The sequence below is a fragment of the Kryptolebias marmoratus genome, linkage group LG19, assembly GCF_001649575.2.
Source record: "Kryptolebias marmoratus isolate JLee-2015 linkage group LG19, ASM164957v2, whole genome shotgun sequence".
Classification (NCBI taxonomy): Eukaryota; Metazoa; Chordata; class Actinopteri; order Cyprinodontiformes; family Rivulidae; genus Kryptolebias; species Kryptolebias marmoratus.
This window is the reverse complement of record NC_051448.1, coordinates 12,270,483-12,298,248: the sequence shown is the minus strand read 5'-3', so window position 1 is coordinate 12,298,248 and position 27,766 is coordinate 12,270,483. Positions and strand designations below refer to the sequence as shown.

General features: G+C 44.9%; 1 protein-coding gene across 2 annotated transcripts in view; it reads left to right on the top strand.

Annotated features, from left to right (window-relative positions):
• The first annotated feature begins 4,109 nt into the window (after positions 1-4,109).
• The window catches only part of sgk1 (serum/glucocorticoid regulated kinase 1), a 29,267-nt gene continuing 5,610 nt past the window's right edge, over positions 4,110-27,766 (top strand). For both annotated transcript variants that reach the window (XM_017427331.3, XM_037981604.1), the window contains exons 1-4: positions 4,110-4,223; positions 6,566-6,805; positions 17,313-17,528; positions 19,620-19,683. In XM_017427331.3, the coding sequence (XP_017282820.1) occupies positions 4,125-4,223; positions 6,566-6,805; positions 17,313-17,528; positions 19,620-19,683 (619 nt within the window). In that variant the 5' untranslated portion in view covers positions 4,110-4,124. The remainder of the gene's footprint in view (positions 4,224-6,565; positions 6,806-17,312; positions 17,529-19,619; positions 19,684-27,766) is intronic.

Here is a 27,766-nt window from a genome sequence, read left to right as displayed (position 1 = left end):
GGCTGCAGCATCCCTCTTTGACATGGAAGTTAAAGAGCATGTGTGTGAGTGTGTGTGTGCACAGGCTGGGTCGCACGGGTCTGGGCATCCTTCCCACTGATGAGCTCATTACCGCATGTCAGCGGTCAGTCTGTTTGTACCCAGAAAAGACTCAGCCCTCAGTGAGACGGTGCCTCACTGAGCAGATGAGCACAACTGAGGGTGTGTGTGTGTGTGTATGGGGGGTGGGGAGGGATCAGCTGTGACTTATGCAACAAAGTCAGCTCACTGAGCAGAGATGAAATGACAGAAAATAAAGCCCCAGCATGCCAGGGGTTTCAGACTGAGAGCGTCTTGCGTTGATGCTGTTTCGGTTGTTCGTGAGATATTTTGCTAACAATAACAGACAGCGTTGGCTCTAATAACTAAAGCCAAGGTCTCAAACACAGACGGGATCAGTGGCGGATCAGCCAGCTACTACCACGCCGGAGTTTAGGTTAATATCAGTTAAACTGACTGAGTCGTGGCGGCCATCTTGAATGGAATTGACTCAAAACGTTAACTTTCTGCAAGTTGCATCAAAACTCGCTCCGTGACTCGATACAAACAAGTGCGCATGTGCAGGATCGCCCTTTTGGCCTTCGTTAATTTGCTGTTTCCCTCCAAATATAAATCAAATCAGATTCCTCCGTTTCCTAACGTAAAAGCTCAGATACACACTCATATTTTCTTGTCCTGGTATGAATTTATAAGGTTTAAAAATAAGTGTAACAAACCGTTTGTACAGCCAACTGTAAGATTTCAAAGACGAGTCAAGTTGTCTTTTTTTAAATTATTATTTTCCGCACCAGGAAGGCTCAGATTTTTTTTTGTCTTTAGGAACTGGGTGTTGTTCGTTACACGATCAGCGCAGACCCAGTGGACCTCATTAGCGGTCTCAGATTGCAAGTGAGTTTCATTTCTGGCCATCAGAGGGGCTTAAAAGCAGCCTCGTTTGGCTTTCTGCTGAAATCTCTTGGACTCACTGACTGATTGTGTGGCAAACAGGAAAAAAAAAAAAAATTTTTTTAAATCGATTTGAACCCGAGTCTTGTTTTATATAAGACGCTTCCCAGCAGTAAAAATAACTTTGAGAAGAATCCATAATTTATTATTGTTGAGATTATTTTGGTAACTCTGCGCAACATTTAAGAAATCTTGCTTTTAATTATTTAAAGGCTGCATTTTTTTTCACCAGAGCATCAAAGGATCTCTCGGGAGATGACAGAATTATTGATGTGCTGTGCAGCTATGTGTTTGAGAGAATCTGTTGTGGTTATGTAAGGCTGTGCTGCTGTCTGACTATGTAATAGCACCCTGGAGCCCTTACAGCTCTTTGAGGAGATATTTTGGCTAACTGGGGCTTTTTTGTCTTTATTCTCCTGGTAGGATCCACTGAAGCGTGCCACCGGGGCTTTAATGCTTTAACCAAAGAAGGCTTTTTCCTTTTACTTCATAAACAAGTTGGGTTTTTTTCATTCTTTAGGAACCATCTAGCTAAGTTAACATGTCAGCAAATATGCCAAAGATAAAGAGCTTTTGTGAAAACACAGCTGTAGTGTTTTAATGACCCGTCCGTTCACCATGAGCTTCTGTGGAAACCTTTTGCTTTCTGAAAGGCCGATCAGAAGCAGAAGAACTGGGGTGACTCATTGTGTCCGTGGAGGTGAGCCTCCTTCATGAGGTCACGTGGTTTGAATCACGACGGCTGAAATGACTGTTCCTCAGCCTTAGAGATAAGGTGAGGAGCTCGGAGGAGTAGAGCTGCTGCTCCTCCGCATTGAAAGGAGTCAGCTGAGGTGGTTTGGGCGTCTGGTTAGGAGGCCTCCTGGGTGCCTCCCTCGGAACATTTCCATTCCTGTCCCACTGGGAGGAGACCCTGAGGGTGGCTTTTAGCCTGTCTGGCCTGGGAACAACTTGGAGGAGCTGGAAAGTGTCGCTGGAGACCTGAGCAGAAATAATGTGGATAAAACAAATAGATGGATGGATGGATGGATGGATGGATGGATGGACGAATGGACGGACGGATGGATGGATGAACAGATGAATGGATTGTTTCCTATTAATCAAATCTAAACATGAAGCAGAATAATTGGTTAAATCTTCATTTTGATTAGAGTAGAGACACTGCAGTGATTTTGAAGTTGAATCAGTTTGAAGCCTGAAGATCAGACCTGCTCAGAACATGAGATCACTTATGATCCTGGACACTTCTGAAGCGCCTCTATAGGCAGAATAAAATTTATACTTGCTGTTATAGAGCTGAAAAATAAAACTTTGCAGGCCTGAAAATCAGTGACTGTTTCTGTGTCAATATTTGCTGAGTCACTGTTCAGCGAGGATCTGACTGATTCTGATCACAGGAGTTCTGCGCGGTCAGGAGGACTACGATCCTCTCGATATGAAGCTAAGAACCACTAATGGTTAGTGTTGGGTTCCTTTCAGCTGAAACCTGCCGTAAAAAACCCCCAGCTTTATCCCCACAGAGAGGAGGGCTGAAATGTGCAGCTTTGAACCATTCCTACCCTAATTGCTTTTGTTTTGATCAATAGAGGCATGGCCACATTGATTGTGTTATTTCAATTTAATGTCATATATTGAACAGGGAAGCTTGACCCCCTTCGGTGTCAGATTCTGGCGACTCGACAGAAGAGCTCGTCGAGTCACGAAATAAACGAGCCGATGCCAAAACCAAATGTTCTCCGCTGCTGATGCGTCTGTTGTCGTGAAACTGAAAACTGAGGAGGAAGAAACTCAGAGTTGGAGTTTTATTTTGGGTCCAACGAAAAGGACAAGTGAGAGCAGACGAGTTAGAAAGAAAACGAGGGACTGTACAGTTTCTGCCTCATCAACCGTGCATGAAGCGAAGGGCAGAGGTCTTTGTCCAGGCTAGGTGAAAGATACACGAAAAAAAATGACCCACTGGTGTGAAAGAACACAACATTAGCTCATGTTAAACCAGACACTGGCTCTTTTTTGGAGCAAGAGTTCTTTTATGAGCCTGGGACGGATAAAAGTGGCCGTTAGCCTCGCTTGGACAAAGACTTCCACTCTTCCCATCCGTGACCGATGCTGATGAGATCCGAACTACTGAGAACCGTGAGTCAGAGTGTCACATTGGACGGGACCGGACTGTCCCTTCGGGCCTCCACGGACTCCTCTTCGACAGCATCGGCGACAGGGTGAAGTACGGAAGGAGTGAGAGGAGGCGCTCAAACTGCAGCCAGGGGAGAGGAGAGGAGGGGACAGTGAGGAAGAGAGGTAGAGAGAGGAGGAGGAGGAGGAGGAGGGTGGCTGCTGCTCACTGCAGATCCCCTTCATTGAGAAAGTAGCAGCACTGCAACTGGACACACACTCCCCTCCTCATCACCCTTCCCGACTCGTCCACAGCTGTTGCACCACCGGGACACTCACACACTTTAATCACTTTTTCCTTTTTTTTCTCTCTCTCCCTCCTCTTCTCTCCATCTGGTCCTGGGGAATGACGCTTTAGCTCGGAGAAAGAGAGGACGCCTGGGACAGAGCGGACCTCTGGTCTGGGACCAGCTTCTGGAGGATTCTTTCATAAGAATAATAAGCAAACAAGCTGCAGTGAGATCGGCGGGAACCAGCCAACGTTACAGCATAAAAGGTACATAAGGAGGCAGATGTGATGGGGGGGGGGGGGGGTTCTCTGCATGCTTTATTAGACAGACCCCCTAGTTCCGAGCATCGCTCGCCCGTGCTTCAACTTCCTAGCAGTTCAGAGATGCTTTAAGAAGCTGTTCTGAGACTCCTGGAAACAAAGCAACAGGAGCTCTGCCTCTCGCCTTTTCTCTCTTTTTATCTCCATCCAGATCCCAATAATCCTTCTGTAATTGCAGCATCCTGACTCCCTCCCCTCCCCCTTTTTTTTTTGGTCCATATGCCTCCTCCACCTCCTCCTGCCTGCCTCCACACATTTTCTGTCCCGCTCTCGTCCCGGCAGCGCCTCTTTTTCTCCCTGCACCTACCCCCCGCTCCCCCTTCGAATTCCCTCATATGCCTTAAATTAACGACTCCTTGCTCCACGCAGCCTGCCCGTCATCCTGGGATCTACGGAGACAAGCGGCGTGCCGGTGTCGGCCATGAAGCTGGTGAATGGGGGAGGAGGAGGAGGAGGAGGGGGAGAGAAGGCAGCCTTCTCCTTTAAGAAGTGTTCAGCCTTTCAGTTTGTCAAGAGGAAGGTGAGTTTGGGCACCTGCATGCTTTAAATCATTTAGGATGCTCACATGGCTGTGTGTGTGGGTGTGTGTGCGTGTGCGCGCGCACCAGGGATGATGATGTCATTGTGGGAGCCAGGCTGCTTTAATCAGGCGCAAGATTTGACTCCCTGCGCATCTGTGTTTACAGTATGTGAGGCTATGTCTCAGCGTGTGTAGGTGTGTGGGTGTGTGGGTGTGTGTGTGCGTTCACTGCTGCATCAAGTGTGGAAACGATGACATAACAGTTCACCCGGGAGGACCAGCTGCAGTGTTGTCCCACCACCAGCCTCATTCATCGCCTGTGCATTTGTTTTTGTCTGTCTGTTAGCAAAATATGTCCTGAACCACCGGACGGGTTTGAATGAAACTCCCCAAAAGTACTTATTGGTTGTACGACTTTAATTGATTGACTTTTGGAGTCGACCCCATTCAAGATGGCCGCCACAGCTGACTGGGCTTAGAAAACCCCCAAAAATGGCTATGCCCAGTCAATTTTACAGATATTAAGCTAAAATTGGACCACTGCTGTGGGCAGTTGTGCACAGAAATAGACAACAACCCTGCTGCTTTACCTCCGCCAAGGAGGTTCTGTTTCCGGTAGTGTTGGTTTGTTTTTGTCCTTTAATAAGATTCCTTAAAACTGATAAACAGATTCCGATGAGGTTTTCAGGAAATGTTGGCGTCGTCACAAAAAACAAACCAAAAAAAAACAACACGCGAACAAAGTTTTTAACGACCCTCCAAATGCTTCAGCACTAATAAAATCTGTCTGCTCCCTTTTTGAATCAATTTTTATGAACGTGTTTGGACATGTATGCCCCTTGGGCATGTTTTTGTCGGGTGCTGCAGCACCCTCTGCACCCTTACTTCCTCACCCAGTGAACTGATTCTGGCTTTGCTGAGTTTAAATCCTGTTAAATATCCATCCATCCATCCATCCATCCATCCATCCATCCATCCATCCATCCATCCATCCATCCATCCATCCATCCATCCATCCATCCATCCATCCATCCATCCATCTTGACAGCATCAATCCCTTCTTTCTTTCTTTCTTTCTTTCTTTCTTTCTTTCTTTCTTTCTTTCTTTCTTTCTTTCTTTCTTTCTTTCTTTCTTTCTTTCTTTCAACCTTTCCTTTGCTCAATCCTACCAAGAATAAAACGTTCATTAGCCTCCAGACCTTCCATCCGTCCATGAGCCTGATCAGGGTGAGTTTTCTCTCCCCAGTTGTGTCTAAATAACCCCACTCAGACACAGAGCAGAGTCCAGACGGGCTCGTACGGTTCACTAACGCAAAGACTAAAACGATGGAAGGGAATCTAAAATCAATGTCTGTTGTTTTTTTTTCTTTTGTTAACAAGCATGGACAGGTAAAGAAACATACGGCTTCTTGGACACTATTGTGTAAGGGAGAAAAACAATCTGTGAAGCTAGCTGACAGTTGTTTTTAATCACCTGTAATTAGGTGTATTTAGTTGAGACCTGTAATGAGTGTCCTGACAGGTCGCCCTCTGACTCTGACAGACACTCTGCTGGAGCGTCGCCTTGTGTCGGACGGGAAACATTAAAAAGGAGAGCAGAAAGTCCAGTGAGATTCGACATCGGTCATCTGCTGATTGTGGCCAGAATAAGCAGACGATGCACTGATCTGGTTTGTTTTTAGGACCTGCTCCTTTCTGTGTCGCCCTGCTGCTGTGTTTTTCCAGAGGCAACATGCGGCGACACGTCTGACTATCCTTGACTCGGGCTCTGCATCTCATTGTGTTTATGTGTGTGTGTGAATCTGGGCTCCCATCGTTGCACGGGCCGCAGCCCTGCGGTGTGTGTTTACAAAACGCTCGACACGTGCAGCAGGATGAGCCGGCTGGGCCATTTTTATGTTGTTGTTGTTTTGTTTTTGTCTCGGCTTCCTCCATGCCAGTCTCCTACTGTTTCCTCTCCACTTTCACCGCATCTCCATTCATATCAAAAATTCTCCCACGCTCCCGAGTCACGGCGTGCATCAACCTGCGGGTAACGCCAGTAAACTTTCACTGCTGGATGCATGCGTCAGTGTCCAAAAACAACAACTCCTTGCACACACAGACAACTTGTGTGAGTGTTTGCAGTGTGTGTGTGTGTGTGTAAGTGTGGCCTGGCAGATGTGTGTTTGTGCGACTCTCTTTAGCTGACACGACCAACTGCTCTGTCCTTGATTAAACGCTGCAGCTGGTGGGGCTGACAGTCTGTGTACACAGATCGGGAACACTCTCCAAAAAAAAAAAAAAAAGGTACAAGAAGTAACTTTTGCCCTCGGAGTCATGACAACCTCTTCCTGCCGCAGGTCCGAAGATGGATGAGGAACCCCAAGGTGAGCGTGGAGAAAGCCCAAGGGAACGGCCTCCTGTACCCCTGTCCGAAGTGCCCGCTGGCCGAAGATCTGTGGTACGCCCGCTTACCCTCGACCTACGGCTGCTGTCACTACGCGGGCCTTCAGGGAGGCCAGTGCTACCATCGGGAGCCGTGCTCGCCTCGTGTCACGAGCCAGCCGAGCGGCGGCCACGACAAAGGCAAAGGCTGCAAGGTAAAAGGACAAGCAAACAGAGGCCGTTGTGTCTGTGTGTGCTCACGCCTGCCTTTGTGTCACAACTCAGCCATGATGTCACTCTGACACACAGTCAACCCTCTGTCTGCTGACAAGCTTTTTTTTATACCGTTTAAAGACTTCCTTGTTTTTATTGTTCTTCCAGCCTTTTTTAACGGTTTCCTGATTGCCGGGGACTCTTGGAGCTCTGTTAGATTCAAGTGTCGTCTCTGAATTTGTCGACTGCAAACAAACCCTCTAGGGTCATCTAAGGAGATCTCTACCCTCACTGCTCCCAAACTGAGCCTTTGCCATCACTCATGCTCAAAGGCTGGTGTACCTCAGGGCTCGGTTCTCGGCGCCCCCTTCTATTAGATGCTCCTCCTTGGCCGGTTAGTTCAGAATCACTGCATTCAGTGCCGTTTCTCTGCCGAAAAAGTCAAATTGGGCGACATCAGCGGCTGCCAATTCTGCACAAAACACGTCCCTAAAAGAAGATGTAAACCCGAACTGCAACTTTTGCAAAAAACGTTTTACAGTTACGAGAGTTTTCATACGAATTGGATCATTCGAAGCCAGGCTGAAGTTCAGGAAAAGTGGACTTCAGTGGAGAAGGTTTGAGCTCCCTTTTGTCCCAAACAGCGAGCTGGGAAAGGTTAACCTGCTGTCTGTGGAGCTCGGCGTCCAGGAAGGGAACATACTGTATGCTGTATCTCAATAAGCCTGTGACAGCAAGGCCATTTAGGGCTTCACAGCGAGAAACAGGATTTAGAAATCAATACTAAATTTATTAGGATGCCAGTGTAGGGAAGCAAGCACGGGGGGAACATTTTGGTGCCTTTTCAGTCGCCAAACAGTCCGGCTGATGTGTTTTGAACCAATCATAGATGGCAGATGGCAAAAACAGACGACAAACAATAGCAGATATTACACTTGAGTGATAATGTAATCACCTGTGTGTTTCTCTGTCTCTCTGTTAGCAAAACATCTCCTATACCACTTGGTAAACTTCAATGAAACTCTCAGAAAGCACTCACTGGTTATATTTCTGCAAATGATTAACTTTTTTGAGTCAAGCTGACCTTAGCAAACACAACAAGGGGCTTTAACTCGGTCAGTTTTACAGATATTGAGCTAAAAGTTGTTGTGATGGTAGCTGAGAGGGTTCCACAACACATGCTACGAGCACCAACAGACAACGTCTTTAAAAATTTGACATGTGTGAATGTTTTATATCCATCCGTATTTCATAATGTGTGTCATTCAAAGGGAGTGTCAGCCCACTCCCTGCTGTTTTCAGTTCACTCCCTAATCTGGCTCTTTTTCTTTTTTTTTTACAAGCACCAAAATGATTCTGGGAATTGTTTCGTCTCCCTTTGTTCTCGAAGCCCCACCGTGAACAAACAAAACACAGGGGCAACAAATTGGCGAAGCCCTCTTCTGCCCACGGCTAGTGAGAGTTTCTAAAATGGCTGCAGGAGTCATAGAACCAGCTGATTGGAAACGGAAGGCATACCGTCGACAAACACGCGTTACTGTAATTTCAGCGTGTTGTTCCAAGCGTCCAGGTTGGTAAAGCAGTCCTGACAGCTGGCCCGCACCTTATTGCACCTTTCAGTTGTGTGTTTTTCCAGTCTCCCGGGCTTCAGGGGAGAATGAGTCATCGCCATCCTGGTGAGGCTATAAGCTGCCCTCCCTTTGTGTGAAGACTAGTGTGTGCCGTGAGGAACAGCACCGAGGTGCGCAAGGTTAGAAAACAGAACCACATATCTGTTCTCCCCCCCTCACCCATTCTGTTTCATTTCACTCAAGTGTTTAGGGGCCCCTTCTGCCTCGCTGGCTCCCCATCGAGCCCACCCACCTCCCGCCCTCAGAATAGACGGGTCTGTCAGCAGATCTGTCTCAGAGGAGATAACCTGTGTGTCTGCAGAAGGAATGGGCTGCTGCTCTGAGCAGCTTCAGTCAATGCCTCAACAGAAACAACCCCCCCCCTCTCTCCTACGCACCGAACGACCAAAAGCACCGGCCGATCCCTCGCAGAGCAGTGATGGAGACATTTTCCCTCTCCTGTCAGAGTCTCTCCTCTGTCCTGATGGAGGCTAACCACCCTCCGCCCCGGCCCGAATGCAAACGAGGATGACTTTATTATGAAATTCATCTGCCCAGCTGTCTCGGCCGAGCTGTCTGCAGTGTAGGAGCGACTAAAGAAGGCATCGGCTGATAAAAAAAAAAAAAGGAAATCTTTGGGCATTCGTTATCAGTCCCTGAAGCATATTTGAGCCATAAAAGAGCCTGCCTTGTTAAAAACAGGACGTTCGGCTCTTGTTCTGCGTCTGTCCTCCTGTTGTGAGAGGAGATACGTTGGTGATTCGCTCTTGGCAGCAGAACGGTTGCTGCGGCTGATCGTTGCCACAGGAGCTGTATGTAAACAACTCCGAATCTGAGCGAGTAAAACAGGGATATACGCTCATGTAAAGTTCTTTTTCCAATAAAATCCTCCCTGACGGATCACCCTCCTCCTCCTCCTCCTCCTCCTCATCCTCCTCCTGCCATCACAGCACTTTTTTTTCCCTTTCTTATTACAAAGAGTAAGCACCATTAAAAATGCAGGTAGCTTAGCTTAGCCTTGACCCAGTGCTCTTTAGCCTTCTGCTGCCTTTTGATGAGTCAATCAGAGCCAAAGATAAATATAGACCAAGTTTTATGGCACTTTCTTTTTCTTTTTTTTATCTAACGAAATAGGTGTACTTATTGTTGCATGCTCCTGTGTGTACTGTAAGAAAAAAAAGATTATACACCTAAAAAAATGATGATTCTAGTCTTTTCTAGTTTATAAACCGTTAGTATCTTACCTGATGTGGATAGCTCTCGGAACAACTTCGGTTTGAAGAAATTGAGTGTAATTCTGACTGGGCTGACTAGCTGATGGCTACGGGCAGAAATATAATAAGAAATATTGTAGTTTTCTTCGCCGAAAGTGAAACACAAGCCACAGAAGTCAATGCAAATAAGAATGAAATGCAAAACTGCTGGTGATGTAAACGTGAATTCGATAGCATAAAATCTTTGAGATTTATAAGACAGCAGAGATCCACTTTTGTTTTTGGTCACTTGCATCAGCTGTCCGGTTCAGAGCTCTTACACAGTGCTATCTGTAACAGGTAAGATAGTTATTTAGAACCTTCCCACTAAGTTCCACTTCAAAATAACTGAAGCATCCCTTTAATACCAAAGAAGGAGCGAAGGTTTTTTTTTTTTTGGAGCTGACGTAAAGAGAGGAGCCAACAGTGACAGAGAGAGACGAGTGGAGCCGCGAGGACAGTTTTATTAGAAGTTAGGAGCCGAGGGGTCAGGCCATCTGCCCCAACACTGCCTGAGCACGAAAAGGAATCAAGAGCTTCTAAATCCTCCCGGGAAGGACGCCCTTCGGTGTCCAACATACGCCAGCAGCTCGCAAAAAAAAAGCACCCGGAAAATAAACGCAAGCGCAGCCGTTCCACTGATCTCTCAAATCGAGCCTTAATCAAAGAAAAACAGGAAGGGAAACTTTTGCTGACTGCTGCTTGTCCCAACACGCAATTCTTTAAGGAATTTCATCACTTTTCAAACGGTCTAAAAAGCTCGGCTGAGGCTTTCTGCTGCCAAACCCGAACTACTTTATTGACCTTTAGGAAGAAACGAGCAGCTTGGGAAGATTTACGTGATGTAAAATTATACCGAGCTCCCATAAACATGACTCTGACAGGAAACACTCCCGCACTCTGAGGCTCCGTGTTCTGATAAACCTCATATCAGATTTGAGTTAAACACCACAATGTTCTAAATGTCTGTGAGGACAAATATCTGCAAAGTGACAAAAAAAAAGTAAACAAAGAGCTTTTTCTATGGATTGGGGAGTTTGTATATTCACTAAGCTCCAAAATTTGAAGTTTAGGAAAGCGGTAAACAGGAGGTTGCAACATAAAGTTAGATTAATGGCATCTGAGTGCGCAAAAGAACGGAAAGTTTTAGACAGAGAAAGTCCAATTTGTGCTTTCAGATATGACAGAGTGGATTTGATCACATCTCAAGTTCCTGGAGTTTTATTCACAAAATACACAAGAAATGATTCTGTTGTAACACCTAATGTAACATCATATGACTCCCCGTGAGCGCTTAAATTTAGACAAATTGCAGCTACAGGATGCTAAGAGCAGTAAAGTGCTGCCATTTACTCCAAATTTAGCTGCTCTGTTCTCTGTAGAAAACACACGATTTAAAGCTTTATGTAACTTCTCATCAAGTCAGACTCAATAAGTGAATCATTCTGACATGGCGTATACTCTGTAAGCTATTAGCTGTTATCTAAGTGGTGACAGCATCCCGTTTCTGGCCATTTTCTCCGGACTATAGATCAGGTGACGCGTATTAATCAGTCCGTGTGGTTTAAAGCAGAACATTCTGATCCCGTTTGTACTTACTGTCCAAAACTCACTTATGCAGGACAAAACCCCAAAACAACAACAAAACAAAAACAAAACGCGGGGAGGCAGGAAGTGAAGCAGAAGAGCCGAGTGTGTCTGATAGGAAGAGTCCTTTTTCATGCAGCTGAATGTAGCCGTTATAAGGAGCGGACAGAATGCTGAATTTGTGTCAGACATTTTGCTTAAATTGAAGAAAAAAACCTAACTGCACTCGTCAGTGAAGGTAGTTCAGTTTGTTCAAGTTTCGTTAGAGTCTGCTTGCTCATCCTGTGCCTATGTCTGTAATTAAAACTTTTATTTATCTCCTTGAATTGGGGTGCAGGACATCAACAGGAAGGCTCATTTAGTGTCAAATTTGATTGTCAGCGGTGGAAGATTAAAAGGGCAAAGTTAAGAATTGGTATGGTCTCCTTTAGATTCTTCTATAGATTTTGCAATAAATTAAAAGTACAAATGATTCCAGGTAACAACCCCTGACCTGTTGGTTTTACTTCTTTTAAGGGAGTCCAAGTCTAAATTAGAGGAGTCAAATCTTTCCTTTCCCCACTCTAATTTGATCCCAAATGTTTCCCTTCTTTCTCACTTTGCCCTTCAACGTGTGACAGCATTGTTGCTGCACTTTGTTTTCCGGACTTTGTCTGCTGACGTCATGTCGTCTTATGAGTGACCCGACTGTACATTCTGTGAGGTTTAGCAGCTAATGATTGATGAGTTAAATGTCAGATTAGAGCCTTACTGGCAGTCCGCTCACATTTCTGAGGTAAGGACATGACCTCTGTCCTCCAGCCGTTACCTGTTCAGATCTAAATTCCAACGACTGGACGGAAAATGTTCAGCTGCTGCTGATTCGGAAAAAAAAAAAAAAAAAAAAAATTAGTCAGGAAGTCGCTTCTATAAAATAGCACTACTAAAAATATAGAGACTCAGCAAAAAAAAAAGAGACTCATTGCAGTACTGCTCCTTTGTATAACAACATACATTTTTTTTTTTAATTTAAACTGCTTGTGGTTTCTTGGTTCAGTTCCTCTGTTCACCTGCCAGTCGGGTCATATCAGTAAAACCCTCGGCTGAGTTGGAGCTTCAGCTGCATTTGCCATGAATTGAATTACTGTCAGGAGGGGTTTAGAAAGCACCAGGAGGAAGACGGAATTAGGAGGAACACCCCTGAAGGTCCAATTAGACCGGATACAAGGAGTTACAGAATCCCTCTCCGGGTCGTTGGCCCCATCATGCATACCGTAGCATGCATACCGGGGCTGAAGCGCCTCTCATTCCCAACTTCTGTTTGTACTTCTTTCTGTTTCTTTCTTTTTAGAATAGTGCACCTAATTGATTCAGAACTTTCCTTTTTTTCCCCCCAGCCTTGTTAAGTATCTCTGTGCATATCCACATAAAAGTCAGAACCCTGTGAGTTTTTCCCGCTCTTTACTCCGTGATGAAACCAGTGAGGTGCCAGGCAAGCTTATGGATGAAGCCGGATTCTGCTGCCTGTTGTTGGGAAAACTTGGATTTCCCCTCCTTCCCCCTCCTTATTACCCAACCTTGGATTAGTTACAGCCTTAATGCTTTTGTATCATTATCTGCTTCCATTAATCTTACTAATTATGTCTCTATACAAACTCAAAACCGTTTAAATTACGGGGGGTTGGAAAAGAGCTCTGAGCTGCCTGCGTAACTTTAGCGACCTTTGCTTGCCTTTTGCTCCAAAGCCAAGTGGTCTGGCAGTGGCAGAACGTGGCTTGGACAGTTTTACTCACAGAAGAAGGAGAAGAAAATTATTACGCCCCGGACCGCACCGACATTGGACAGTTGCCTTATCTGGAGCAAAGTACGAAATGGCTCAGCTGCAGTCTCCTGGACTTGTCGTCATGAGAGCACATTGTAATGTTTCACTCAGATCTAGCTGGAACAAGCCAAGGAGACGCTGAGCTGAAAGTACACGGCTGTTTTAAACAGTGGATCAGTGGTTAGAGAAGCCCTCCTCCAACAAGACAGTTAGAGGTTTGATTCCACCAGTGTGCCACCCCTCACTGCCTCCGATGAGCCTCATCGGTGTATGACTGTGATCTAAAGCTCTGATTAGTCTCTATAGAATGATTTATTCAGATTACCTTTGTAAAGATAGTAGTAGGGTGCTGTATGAATGGGTAAATGAGGACAGATTGGGTTGTAAAGCACTTCGAGTGGCCTGGTTGGCTAGAAAGCTGCCATATAAGTACAGCCCAGTTACCATTTTAAACTTATTTTCAGGCTGAATCAAAAAGCCCGAGCTCAAAGGTCAACGTGCCTTTGTTCCAAAGTTTAGACTCCTGTATCACCTTAAGGAAATTAAAGTCCTTTATTTTGCAGAAGTCAGTCGTCTTCAAACCAAAACTGTCTTTAAACATCTACGAACAATGAGCCATGATTGTCTTCATGATTTAGCTTCCAGCTAGTTTTTTTTTTTTTCTTTTCAAGGTGTCCCGAGTGTCTTGCTGAGACGAGACAAAAGACCTGTTATGAAAAACCGGGGAGAAGAGAACCGATCCCTCGCGGCCCCATGTGGAGGGTCAGCGGGCCACAGATATGTTGTCTCTGCTGAGAAATGGGAAGAAGGTGGGAAGAAGATGTCAGGGCGAGGGCAGTCTTTTTTAATTTCCGACAAAATGTCCGCGTGTTAAAGCACGACGCCGGTCATGAATATTAATGAGGTTTTTTCGCCAGAAAGTCAGAGCTCAGGGACCCTGTCACGAACCTCCTGGAGGTTTAAAAAGGACAGCAGAGTTACTCAAATGTGAACTGTTTCATTTAGATAGATTCTCCAAATCTGTTTTTTTTTTTACTGGTTCTTAACAGATCAGATTTGTAAATCCTTTGTGTTTAAATCTGCTCCCTCCCTTGACTGATCTAAATGATATGTTCACCTTTCGGATCGCTCATTTTTAGATCAGATTCTGCGCCCGTCTAAGAGCAGGAGAAGAAAAGCAGGGAGAAGGAGGAGCTGCGACCTTTTGCATTAACAAGGACGTCTCAGCTCTGACGGACAAATAGGTCCAGAGTAAAAGACTGCGTCACGTTCTCTATTTATCATCCCGTTGTCTTTCGAAAATATGTTTTTGTCTTTGTTTTTTATGGACCCAAGGCCTGTATGAGGAGGAGGAAAAGAAAGCTGGCGGTAAACAAGACTATAAAAGCAGCGCAGCAGTTCTCAGAACAAAGTGCTGTTTGGTGAAGCAGATAGAAGTCACAGGAAACTTATCAAAAATGTCCATAATTCCTTGTACTCCTCTTGAAGTTTGATTGACTGTGACGTCATTGTTTGTTGTTTATGACTACATGCCTTTAAGGAGTAAAGGGCAGACCTTTCAGTAAAGCGTTTACACAACTTTTGAATAATAAAGACAAATGCCTATCACTGAGGTCATCAGGCTGAGGACAGGTTCCTGATGAATAAAGTCGTGTTTTCAGTCCCCGTTTTTATGCAGCTCTGGGTCTAATCTGGACATCCTGGTCTTGTAGGAGAATTTCCTTAGACTGCATCACATCCCGAGCCCATGAGGTGAAGGGACAGGTCTTGTCTCAGAGGTCTTATGTAACCTAACCGCTGGCGCCTTCGTAGGTCACGCGGGGTCAAATGTCAGGAAAGCGAGTTGAAAGAAAGAGGAAGGTCAGTGGTTTTCATTTAAGCATCTGTGTTCTTGTCCCCTGAAGCAATCCTGGAGGTTTTTTTTCCCCCTTGAGCAAGGATCAGAACGGGGCAACGCAATTAAAAGCAGATTACATAACCGGCGTGTACTTTGCAGACAGTTCGGTGAACGGCTCAAAGGTTTCTGAGGATAAGGAAACGTTGCGGAGGGATAATATTTTTGACACAAAATCTCAAGCGCACACATCAGCACCCGCTCAAAACTCCAGGACTGAAAATTTTGCCTGTTTATTCAGCATGAATTCCTGTCAAAGGGATAATTCAGATCTTCTGAAGGGGGTTTCTGTAGAGAGGTTACGAACAATTAACCCTGTTGCACTTTGAGCTTGGAGTTTAATTCTGACCAGCTGGACGAGCTAATGGCTGAAAGCAGAGTTAACCTGAAATAGCTCCATTCTCAAGGTATTTCACAGCACTTGACCCAAACAGCCTTTTAGAAATGCTGTCACCTTTGCATTAAGTGGTTATCCAGGCAGGAACTTTAGGACATTTCTGCAGGAATTGTCCAAGGCTGCACTGGAGCTGCTGCTGTGCTAATTGTGCCCACAAATAACCAATGATTTCCATGCATACAACTATGTAAAAATAGAGTTTGAATGAACTGCTATGAAGCTTTTGAAGATGGAGCTGCTTTAAGTTGGGAGCCCAGACTAACAGCTAGTTTTGGACTAGCCCTTCGCTCAATGATAGCTGTCAGCTCATCCGTCTAGTCAGAAATAAACTCTGTTTCTCCAAACTGAGGCTGTTCAAAGCGATATCTACAACAGGTAAGATACTATGTGTTCATAACCTTTCTGCAAAATCCACAACAGATCAACAGATCTGAACGACTGCTTCGAGTTGTGCTGACAGGAGTCACGCTAACAAGCCGTGCTGGAAATTGTGTCATATTTAACAGAAATGACAAAGTACGAGCCGCCGCTTTGATAACCAGAGTGGGGTCATGAAACGGGTTTGTGTTGTCGGAGATATACCCAGTAAACGTTAGGGACAGAGTTGTATCCTCCCAACCCGGATCTGCGTTAGGATTCAACAACCATCCACACTCGGGTGAAGCTTTTTGCTGAGCTGTAAGTTTGGACTACAGTGCACACACACACACACACACACAACCTTTACTCGCTGTATTCCCAGGCCACAACCCCGAGCGCCAGCTGAGCCGCTGGTCGAGGCCTCGATGAGTCTTATTTGAAATCTCTGCAGTCTTTGAAGCTGTCAGCTCTGTGTGCCAAGGACACCCTTTACTGAAGGAAAAGAGTAACTCTGGGTCACCGACACATCCAGCGATGTAATTTGGTTTCCTCGGCGAACTCTGACCTGAGCTTCTATTCTCCTATATTGCCTTCCAGTCATCTCACACACACACACACACACACACACTCTCTCTCTCAGGTGTGTGTGTGTCGGTCTCTGAAGGACGTTTTCCCCCGTCTGCCCGTGATACGCGTTCCGTCAGCGTCGCCAGACACATGCCTAAATGGTGTTTGAGAAACAGGAGGTTTGTCCTCCGGAGAGTCTGTCGCTGCAGCTGTCACGAGAGAAGAGATTACCGCTGAAGCTGAGCCTGAGTCACTCTCTGCCTCCCGTTCCAAACAAACGCGACCCTGTGATGTTTTATTCAGAAACTCAAGGCGGCCGACTCTCGCTGTCACGATTTCGTTGGCCTGCTTTGACAGCTACAGCGGTAGACGCCAGCGTGTCAAAACTATACACACTGACAGCCGTGCACGTCTGAAATGTTTATGTTTTTCAATTTCAGACCCACACAAACACCAGTTTGTAGATGTTCTGTACGCAAAATCTGGATTTAAAGAAATAGAGCTGCTGATTAAAACGACCTTAGCGTTAGCCAACAATCTAACGGTGCAAGCTGCGAGACTGTGGTTTGAACTCTCACCAGGAGGAAACTACATTTGACAGTTTCTTCATTCTAGTCTAGTTTTGATTGTGCTGCTCCTTTTTCCACTTCATTTTATGTATGTAACAACACGCTGTCATGGTGTGAGTACAAGAAAAAAGAAATTTCACAGAAACAATGACTCACTATCTCGCAGCTGTGCCTCAAATTGACCTTTTTTTGTTTTACTTCCACTAAACCTTTTTTGGGAAAAAGTGTAAATTATTCTTGTGTTTATCCAAAGTGGTTGCAGGCTAACTGTATGGTTAATTATAAATGAAAAGAAACTGACTTAAAGTTGGACGTGACTTGACTTTAAATGGTGCTAAATCGTATTTGCCCTGGCGGGGTGTTGCCCCTGTAGGAATCAGTTCTTGAAGGTCAAAGGTCAAGTTTGGATTACAGCTACGGACGCTGTTTGGTTTGAACCATCCAACTCAAACAATTCGTCCGAACCTGCAGGTCAGGAGGTGGAAGATGCTGTCCCGCCATCACAACGAGAGCTCGGGCAAACAGAAGGAGGCCGAGGCGGACGTCCACCTGGGAGGCTGTCAGTGCTGGGGGGTCCACAGCTCGTCCCTCCTGGCCAGTCCCGTCATCCTGGAGTGCTCCATCTGCAGCGGGCCCTACGTCAGCTACGCCCTAGAGGACACCTGGCAGCCGCGTCAACGAACACAGGTGAGTGGGTTCGGTGCACGCTCATCTAGTAATCAGAGCGGCTCGAAGCTCCTGGGTAAAGGTGGCACAGTGATGCTCAAATGTTCCAGCGAATGACAAGCTCCATTAAAATATGACTTCACCGCCTAAGTAAGGTAACTCATCTTGATAACAGAGTCAAGGTGTCGCTTCAACAAAAGGTTGTGTGTAATTTGGCAGGAGTCATCCCTCCCAGCGTTCCTGTGTTCTGTAATTTCTGCTTCCTCTGTGATTCAGTTGGTTTTATGCGTCACCTGCCATGACTTCAGGTCAGCTATTTCGCCACGAGCAGCTTCTGTTTGTATCAGAGCTCCTCGATTGGCATTCACCGTGGATTTGGTGAAAGTCTTAGCTTGGACTAATGGGCAAAGCTGCTAAAAGGTACCCAAGGAAGTTAAGCTCCTTATGTTGTAGTTAAAAAGATTAAACGTGTTTTAATGGCAAATAGAATACGATTTAAACTTGGAAGATTTTCTCTCCAGTCTCTTTTTGTGGACGTGACAGAAAAAGAAATGCACAAAGCAACCTTCTTTGACACTTTTCAAACTTTTTATTCCCTCCTTGACACACACAAAGATGCCTCAACAAGCCAAACTTTAAGTCTTCTTTTAGAATAATAAATTTGCCATGAAATATTAATGAACAGAAACCCACAGACTTTGCATCTCCATGGCTACGGCTTCCATCAGACCCCGGTTGAATCGACGAACAACGCGAGAGAGGGCATGAGACGAGGGGAGCGCTGGAAGACGAAGGCTGCGAGGGGCCTTGATTCGTGCAGGGGCGATACGAGGACGCAGAATAGCTGACAGTAGGCGGGCGCCGTAGACCGTAGACCCAACACGTTGGCGTGTCTGTTAGGAAACGACGAAGGGACGAAGCCGCCGTCGGTTTTGGGGCTTTAATTGAGATAGAATAACTGGCGGGACGGGCAGGCCGAAGGAAGCACCGAATGTGTGAACGAAGAATGAAACTGAAACACACACACACATACACACACATGCCTTGGCTCGTCTCACTCACAGAAAACACTCATGGGGAAACTTCCAGAGAGCTGCGATAAGTGCTTAGAGCCGAGCAGCAAACTAGGCTAAGGCTGTATTTAACAGAGACGCTTTGAAAAGCTGTTGACTGACAGAAAAAAAAAAAAAAAGAATATATATATATATATATATATATATATATATATATATATATATATGATGTGTCGTTTTCTAAAAGCTTTCGTCTCATGACAGCTGCCAGTCATGTCGCTGGTTGTGGAAAGAGAGAGTGGGGCTGGCTGGAGCAGCGCCTGTTTAAAAATGGGTTTACTTTGACTTTTAACCCAAAGCTGATCTGATTAAACACAGGATGAGGAGCTTAATAACTGTTTTAATAAAAGTGATCGACTCTTATATTATTAAAGATGGTTGGAAAGTAGAACATTCTCACTCAGGCTTAGGGATTACTTTTTCCCACAGATCTAATCTCGTTGCTGACATGTTGTCAGTGAATTTAGGTTGACAGCAGCTCTTCCAATGAGACATTTCCTTCTGCGGCGTCTCAGATTGGTTTAAGAAACATTAAATATTCAAATGTCACAACAAAAGGCAGTGCCGTCAGTGCCCAAAAGTCCACACGGCTGATTGGTGAAAGACTGATTAATTCTGAATATTTCATTTTTAAGAGAATACAGCGGCTGTCACACTGAGAGTGATTTGTGAGGGGAAGTAGTCTGCATTACCTCTTCTATCTAATTTGGTCCCAGCTGTTTGGAATCCTCTGTTAAAGGATGTGTAGACGTGGCTTTAATCAGCTTTCTATTCAGACTTTACAGTTTGACCAAAACACAAAACACGGTTTATATCTGAAGCACCGATTTTTTTTTAATGCAAATGTCGCCCAACGTCCTTAGCTCTGCCTCTGTTTCTGAACATGTCACGTTCAGTAATAGTTTGAATATGCATGAGGTTTCATTTCGTTTTTGTAAACTGTTGCAAGAAGAAGAAGAACCGTACGGATAAACAACAATAAATCCACACTCTGCATATCTGTTTTTCTAAGCAATGCCAACTTTCCTTCTGCCCGCAGGCGATGGACCTGTACTACCACAATGAGTCAGACTCAGACAACTACTGTTGCCCTGGCGACAACGGTAAGAAACCGGTGACAGTTTTTTTTTTTTTTTTTCGTCTTCATCCATTCCCTCCTACCTTCTACTATCCAATTGTTCTGACTCTGTAACTTCACCACACAAATCTTTCTCCCCCTGTTATTTGTCTTCCCCCTCCCTCGGGGTTATTATTTGCTTCCTGAGTCCAAAGCGACCTCCTTGCTCCCCGTTCTGTTTTCGATGACTCTATCTTACCTCAGCGCTTGGCTTTCTGCTCCAACCTCTAAACCTGCAGGATAATTACTGTTGTCCCGAACCACAGATTACTGTTTTTTTGTTGTTTTATTTTTTTTTTTTGCGGACTGTGGCAAAGCAGCTTTTCACAGACTCAATCCTCAGGACAGATCATCACACACTTTAACACGATGACCTTCTCTGTTTACGGCTTCTCTCCAGCTGTTGATTGCACACCAGCTCCCTGCCTTGGCCTTCATACTGTATATGAGCTTCTTCTTTTTTTTTTCTTCCTGCTGCTGATTTGTGCCACAAACCAGAGTCCGGTCTAAAGTACGCAAGCTGTAAGTGTGTCACGTTTCTTTGCAGACTTGGACGCTCATGAGCAGCGATTGAGCTCTGGATAGTTTCATCATCATCATAAAAGACGGCATTTTGAATTGGATCACAATCAATAAGCTGCTTTAGCTATTTAATGTGGAAAATGCTCTTTTTCCCCCTAATAGCACACTCATTTTGAAATGTATAATATTCTGATTTTCTTCTTAGGTAAAAAGTAAATCCAATTCCCTCCTTTGTTAATGTAAAATGTCCCCCAAGTGCACATTTATAAGCTATCAAAAGCATATTCTTCTATCCCCTGAGCGCATTACATTATTCAGCTATTATTTCAGATATTTTACTACTTTATTGCTCTAACCAGGGCTGCATGATAAAAGGAGAATGTGCAGTAATTATGTCAAATCTCAGGTCCATCTGGTTGACCAAATATATTATTGATGAGAAAAGCATAAATGCACAACATCTGGAATATAACAATCAGCTATTTATATAATTGAAACAGTGTTTTGATCTATTAATGCTGCACACAATGAGACAAAATAGCAATACATTTCACAGCAGTAGTTGTAACTTCTTAAAGAAACAGTTCAAATCTTTAGAAGTGGGGTTCTGTGGAAAAGTCGTAAACAGTAATATCTTACTTGTAGATACATCTTTGAACAGCCTCTCTTCGCAGAAACAGAGTTTACTTCTTGCTGAATCAACTAAGAGTTAAACCGTGTGAGACCATGAAAAACAAAATGGATTTATGTTGTCCTGAAATTGCTCCAATTTGAAACAGTTCGTAGCATTAATTGGTTATTTTCATAAAACTCTGCGATTCTTAGCGACAGCAGCAGCGCTTTGGGTGCGACCTGGGCCACGTCCAGCAGGAAACTCTTTTTTTTATTATATTTATTATTATTATTTCTTCCAGAATAACTGTAACACAACACCGACACAGTGTTCAGGTTTATAGCATGGCCACTAGCGCCCTAGTTTAGTCAGAATTAAGCACTTTCTCACCGAACTGAGGTTGTTCAAAGAGCTGTCTACGACAGATAAGATATTAATTGTTCATAATCTTTCCACAGAACTCCACTTGAGAAGATCTGAGCTTCCTCTTTAAGCTAACACTGACTACACAACACAATAATGCTGTTTAATGTGAAACATCCGATCATTGTTTAGGAGCTCATTATGTGTTTTGGGATTTATAGGATTATTTAGTTGTTAGTTTGGATGAAGAGCTGTCTCTGGAAACCATGAGAACAGGAGTGAGGTAGATAGATGTCCGCTTTGGGTCACTTTTGAAGGAGAAATCTGGAATATCTGTAGAGAAGAATCATGACAAGAGGCTCATTTTGATTTAAAGAAAGAAAAAAAGGTTTCTTTTTGCCTCTGTTAGTAAAAAGTTTTTGGATTGCAAAAACAGATAGCTGTTCCTGCTCCTCCCAGTCCATCCAGGTTCGCCAGTTAGGTGAAGAAAGTCGCTTTTATGAGTCACTGACGCAGCTGTGTGCGAACAATAATGAAAGGTTAAAGGCAAATAAAGGTGGTGATGATCAGAGCAAAGTATGACTGTCCTGCATAACAAAACATAACATGTAGAAGGGTTTCTGCCCTTCTTTTTGCTCTAAAATACTTGCTTTTTGCAACAATGAGTTTTTGCTAAAAAAAAACATCAAAATCTTAAACGTCTCAGTGCTCAGTGTGTTTACGAGCCCGCTGCATCGCAATGAATCAGCGCTTCTGTTCCAATAGTGCCTCTCTTTATCAGAAAACATTACATAACATATAATTACTGAGCCTGGGTTTGAGTTTGTGTGTGTGCGCGTTCCTTTAACTTTTTGTTTCTCACCATTTTTTAAAATGTTTTTTACGTAAATCTTGCTTGTACCAGCCTGCCCCTGAGGGTTGGACGGCCACGCCTACGCAAAGACACGCACCTACTCCCAAAAGAAAAAAAGAAAAAAACGGGTAAACACATGGTTTCTAAATCCTTAAAGACACCCTGAACCCAAATGTGCTCGTTAGCTTCGAGGCAAATGTCTGAACATGTTTATCACGGCAAAAATGTTGACAGGGTTTGGGTGCTTTTTTTTGTTTGCAGTCACATGAAACGCCTCCTTTAAAGGGATCGTTCAGACATTCTGTGTGGGAGGGTCAAGAGCAAACGGTATCTTACCTGTTGTGGGAAGACGACTGAGTTTGGAGAAACTGCTTAATTCTGACCGGATTGATGAGTTTATAGCTAGCCTGAGCGGGGACCGACCAAAGCAGATTTTTGACTTTGATCCCAGAGGTTTCGTAGTTGTTCGTGCAATTATTATTCGATAAACGCTTCGCATTATAGTTTAATTCCAACAGAAACATCATGATATTTGTGCAGGAAGAGCCCCCCAGGCTGTGCCAGAACTGCCTCCTGCTGCCGCTGCTATGAATCCTTGCAAATTACCAGTGAATTCTGTCTAAAAAAAGCCATGTAATGCAAAACTGGCAGCAGCGTCAAAGTTTATATAACAACATTTGGATGTTTGAAGGAAGGTAGAAGCGGTCCACTATAGAACTGGAACAACCTTTTTAGCTCACAGATGGGCAAAATAAGGCCTCATACAAAAATAAAATACTGAAAAAACTGATTTTTAGTAATGACTCTTAAGGACAATTTAAACGAGGTCTATAATTTGCTGATAACAGTTTACAAAAGAGGGCTTTTTCTCACTAAAATAGGCCTAAAGATTGTTTTACCGAGGTCTAAGGTCAAAGGTTATCCTGGCAATTGTAGATGAAGGATAATGTGGGATAAATCTAAACTAATTATTGCTGTTTTTTTAGCCCTCGGTTTCCGTCTGAATTAACCATCTCAGGTGTTAGTTTACAGGCACAACGTTTCATCTGCTAAGAGGGTCTTGTTGTGTTTTCACCAAGTATCGCATCTACGTGTCCAAAAAAAGAAAAAAGCCTCTGATAATTCTGCCTAAAAGAATAATTCAACAATATACAAAATGCAGCAACAAGAAAGCAATCCGTCCTTTGTGCATTTATTTATTTGTTTGTTTGCAGATGATATGATGTTGTGTCTGACAGATGTAGGTAGCATCATCTGCTCGTGTTTCAATTCAATTAGCTGCCCCTTGATCCAGTTACCTAAGACAAAATGGCCTTCTGGGATAAAATAAAATGACAGTTGCCCACCTGTGCTTTAGCTCATGAATTTGATCAGCACTAATCTTATCTCATCTGAGGTTGTTTAAAGAGCTACACACACCTCCCTTCACACGCATGTGAACTCGAGTGACCTCGCATTCTTAATCCATGGGGTTTAATCTGATGTTGCAGCTAGAACAGCTTCAACTCTTCTGGGAAAGATTTCCACATATTCAGGAGTGTTTATGGGAAGTTTTCTACCAGAAGCTCATCTGTGAGATCAGACACTGATGATGGACAGAAGGCCTGGCTCTCAGTCTCTGCTCTGATTCAACCCAAAGGTGTTCTGTTCTCACTCATCCATGTCTCTGTGGACCTTGCTTTGTGCACTGGAACAGGAAGAGGCCATCCCCAAACTGTTGCCACAAAGTTAAGAGTTTGAAATTGTCCAACATGCCTCAGAAGGCTGAAGCATTAAGAGTTCCTTTCACTGGAACTAAACAGCCGAGCCCAACTCTGGAAAAACAACCCCACACCATGATCCTCCCTCCACCAAACTTAACACTTGGCTCAATTCAGTCAGACAAGAACTGTTCTCCTTGCAGCAGCCAAACCCAGACTCGTCCATCAGATTACCAGACAGAGAAGCGTGACTCGTCCCTCCAGAGGACACGTCTCCACTGCTCTAGAGTTCAGTGGCGATGTGCTTCACACCACTGCATCTGACGCTTTGCACTTTAAGATGGAAGGTTTGGATGCAGCTGCTCGACCATAGAAACCCATTCCATGAAGCTCTCTGTGCCGTTCTTGAGCTGATCAGAGGTCTGTAGCTGTTGACTCTGCAGAACGTTGGTGACCTCTGTGCTCTATGGAAGTGATAGGAACACCTGAATCAATGATTTGGGAGGGTGAGAGAATACTTTTGGCAATATAGTGTATGTGTAACAGGGCGAACTGAAATTGTTCATGACCACTCCACAGAACTATCACTTCAACTAAGCTGTCATTCGCATTTGAATTCTTTGTCTTGAAAGCGACCGGACTTTCCAGTTTTTTTATGGGAAGAATCAGTTTGTCCTCTTCAAGACTCTTCCTCTAAAACACAGGTGTCAAACTCCGTTCCTCGGGGGGCCGCTCTCCTGCATGTTTTAGATGTGTTCTTTCTTTAAAACACCTGCTTTAAATGAATAACTTGTGGACATGCTTCTGGAAAACTTGATGATTTGGTGAGGAGGTAATTAAACCATTTGAATCAGGTGTGTTGGAGCAGAAAAACCTAAAACTCCCAAGACATCAGCCCTTGAGGCCTGGAGTTTGACACCCCATGCTCTAAAATGAGTGACATGTTGGGTAATTTCCAGAAAACCACTGTGACACACAAACCAGATTTCCATCGCTCACACACACCTTGCAGGTCCAGCAGCTTTACTTAACAGTAAAAACTCAAATCAGGAGCTAGAGTGAGGACGGACACACGACCTCCAGCAGAAGGATTTAAGGTGATAAGTAGGCCAACCTTCTGGCAACCCAGAAAGCCAAGCTACACACTACACACACACACACAATCATAGCGCCTAATCACACAATAAAAGCGCGGCTGTCCTCCTTTATAACAGAGCTCTTTATGTAACGCTGTCACCGCTGAGGCTCATTCTCATTCATCACCAGATCAGCCGCATCCCCAAGCGCATCCTCATCATCCTCGGCTGAACAAGGATGACGAGGCCGGTCTGTCGTGCTCGCCTTCGTGTTGCGGGTGGGACTCGCAGGTGCTCGCGCTCCGGCTTGAACGTCCTGTGCCGAAGCGAGGTCCTCCTGTCCTTTCACGAACCGGTCCGCAGAGGGTCTGTGAGTGACTCGGTGCCTTCGCTGGCATCGATCACAGCGCCACTGCCGGGTTACATAACGTGCTCATGTTTCAAGCACACACACACACACACACACACACACACACACACACACACACACGGAGAGGTGGCTAACCGACAGCCCGAGTGCCGTGGAGCCGGCTCTTGTTCAGGCGCGTGGGGGAGGTGGGGGGGCTGAGGACTGAGCAGCCTGTGTGAACGGAGGAACGAAAGAGGGCCAGAAAGGAAAAGTACTGAGAGGACCTTTTGTCTAAATGCCCCCCCCCCTCTCTCTCTTCCGATGTCCTTTCACCATCTCCCATCTCGCTGGACTCGGCTCTTGGTTATATCAGGTGAAGAGCGTTTACCCCAGCGGAGGTACCGTAGACAACTCCCTCGAACTTCTTTCGCTAACCTTGAGTCGTCGACGTCTGAGACCTTCAACAAGAGAGCGGGAAACTCGACTTTCATGTGCTGCTTCTTTTTTTTAATCGTTCCATTTAAAGGTAGGACAACTGACGGTGGAAAACTCGACTTGCTCGCCACGTGCTGCTCGTCGTCGCTGATGGAACATGTCACTTTGCGTCCCACGAGGACTCTCTCTGTGCCATCGGTGGGGAGGGGTGGGATGAGAAATTACACATGAAATGCGCCTTGAAGGATGGCGCCGCTTCATCCAGGGCCCGTCTTCATCAAATCACACGACGGTAAGCCGTATCACAGATCTGAGCGGCGCGGTTGAGAAAAGGGAGACACGGAGGACGTCCTTGAAAGGCTTTAGGAGGAATGTCCTTTGTCCCGTGTGCTGTTTGGCACTCCGGCTCTGTGTGGCTGTCAGAGAGCATCAGGTGGCCATATTTAAAAGCTGCACATTATTCGTCCTGTGACTATCAGCTGCGGGTGAGCGTCGATCGCTGCTCGTCGAATCAAATGTACAGAAGTCTTCCTTTTTTCCCTTAGACAGCAGATCCAACCGTCAGCCGCCGCAGATAGACGGTAATATGTGTGAAATGTGTCTGCACGACCAAAAGACGTAAAAGGATATTAAATAAAGGCACATTCGAATGGACATAAACTGCTTTTGAAACCGCTAAAAAGTACTGACAGTGGGGTTTGAATTCAGCTTTTTCTGTGGGGGCGATATCAACTGTGTGTCCGAGGGTTTATGTTCAGCTTTAATTGAAATGGCTGCTCGAAACCGACGAATTATCTTACTCTTACTGACACGCTGGTGTAGATTCTCAGTCATCCAGAAAAGGGTCAGGAAACAAAAAAAGACCAGACAGCTACAGAATACAAGACCTTTTTTTTTGGATTCAATCTCACCGATCAAATCAGTCAAGACTTCCCTTCATGAACTGTCGGGAAGTCACCTGAAAAGAACCACATTTGCTAATGTTTAAAAGATATTTAGCGTTTTTTTTTAATTTTTTTTATGGGATGCCGAAATCCTTCACACCTAATTGCAAAATGAAGACGTCATGCTTTAAAATGGCCCTTATTGTCTGTGACCAGTTATATGGCCTCATATAGGTCTTCCAAACCTTATTCTGAGAAAGGAGCTGAGTGTACCCAAGTGCTGAGTGGTAAAGTCATTTACCAGAAGACAAAGTTAATAATTATGGCTGCTTTTCCTAAAAAACGGCCACATCTGAACCCAGGTGAACCCTGTATATGTCCAGATCTGACCCCAGTGTGCGAACAGTCCCAACTGGTAATGGTGAAGGGGGAAAAAACAGAAACTTTCTTCATGTATAAGAGTATTTCAACCATAAACATGTTCTTGGTATTACGTAACAAAACAAAGCAGTCTGAAGTGAAATTAGAAGCCTAGCATCGAGTAAGGCGGGGGATTCGCACATCGAACGCCACCTTCCATGCCGGAGTTTTAAACGGAGATCAATTCCTGCTACGTTACCGCCGTATTGGTCAAACCTTGACAGCGGCGTCACGCGTCATCTCCCGCCTTATTGAGACATCCGCTCGATTTCCTCCCCTAAAATGACTCCATATTTGCCGCCTCACGTCCTCGCAGCTTTTAGGCGCCATTTCTGTTCAGAAGAAGAACTTCACCTTTCCTCGTCCCACCCGGCGCCTCTGACTCCATCGTTCTCCTTCTGGCTCTGTTCACATCCGGGGACCATTTCCCCGACTCAACAGAGGCCGTCCGAGGTGAACTCGTCGGCGCTCAGATGTAAACAAACCGCTCGTAATTGTTGGCAACAAAAACCTGCCTCTGCTGCCTTCGCTCATTCGTTACAAATTACGTGGTGGGCTTTTTGGTAGAGAACAATGTTTGGTTTTTTTTTACACATGTGCAAAAGAGTTCAAATCATAAACCCAGAAAAAAATCACCTATTTTGACAACTATTGCGGCTTTAAACAAAATGCAATCACAGTTTATATCCCAATATGCTCTTTAACTTCCGGTATTATTTGGGTCAAAATGACCCAAACAGGGGTTAGATATTATTTCGTGCTCCTCTAATCACATAAACTTCAGGACTTGACTTTGAGCTGACGGAGAACACTTGAAGGCACCACTCCCCCCCCTCCCCCCTCCCCTCCCCTCC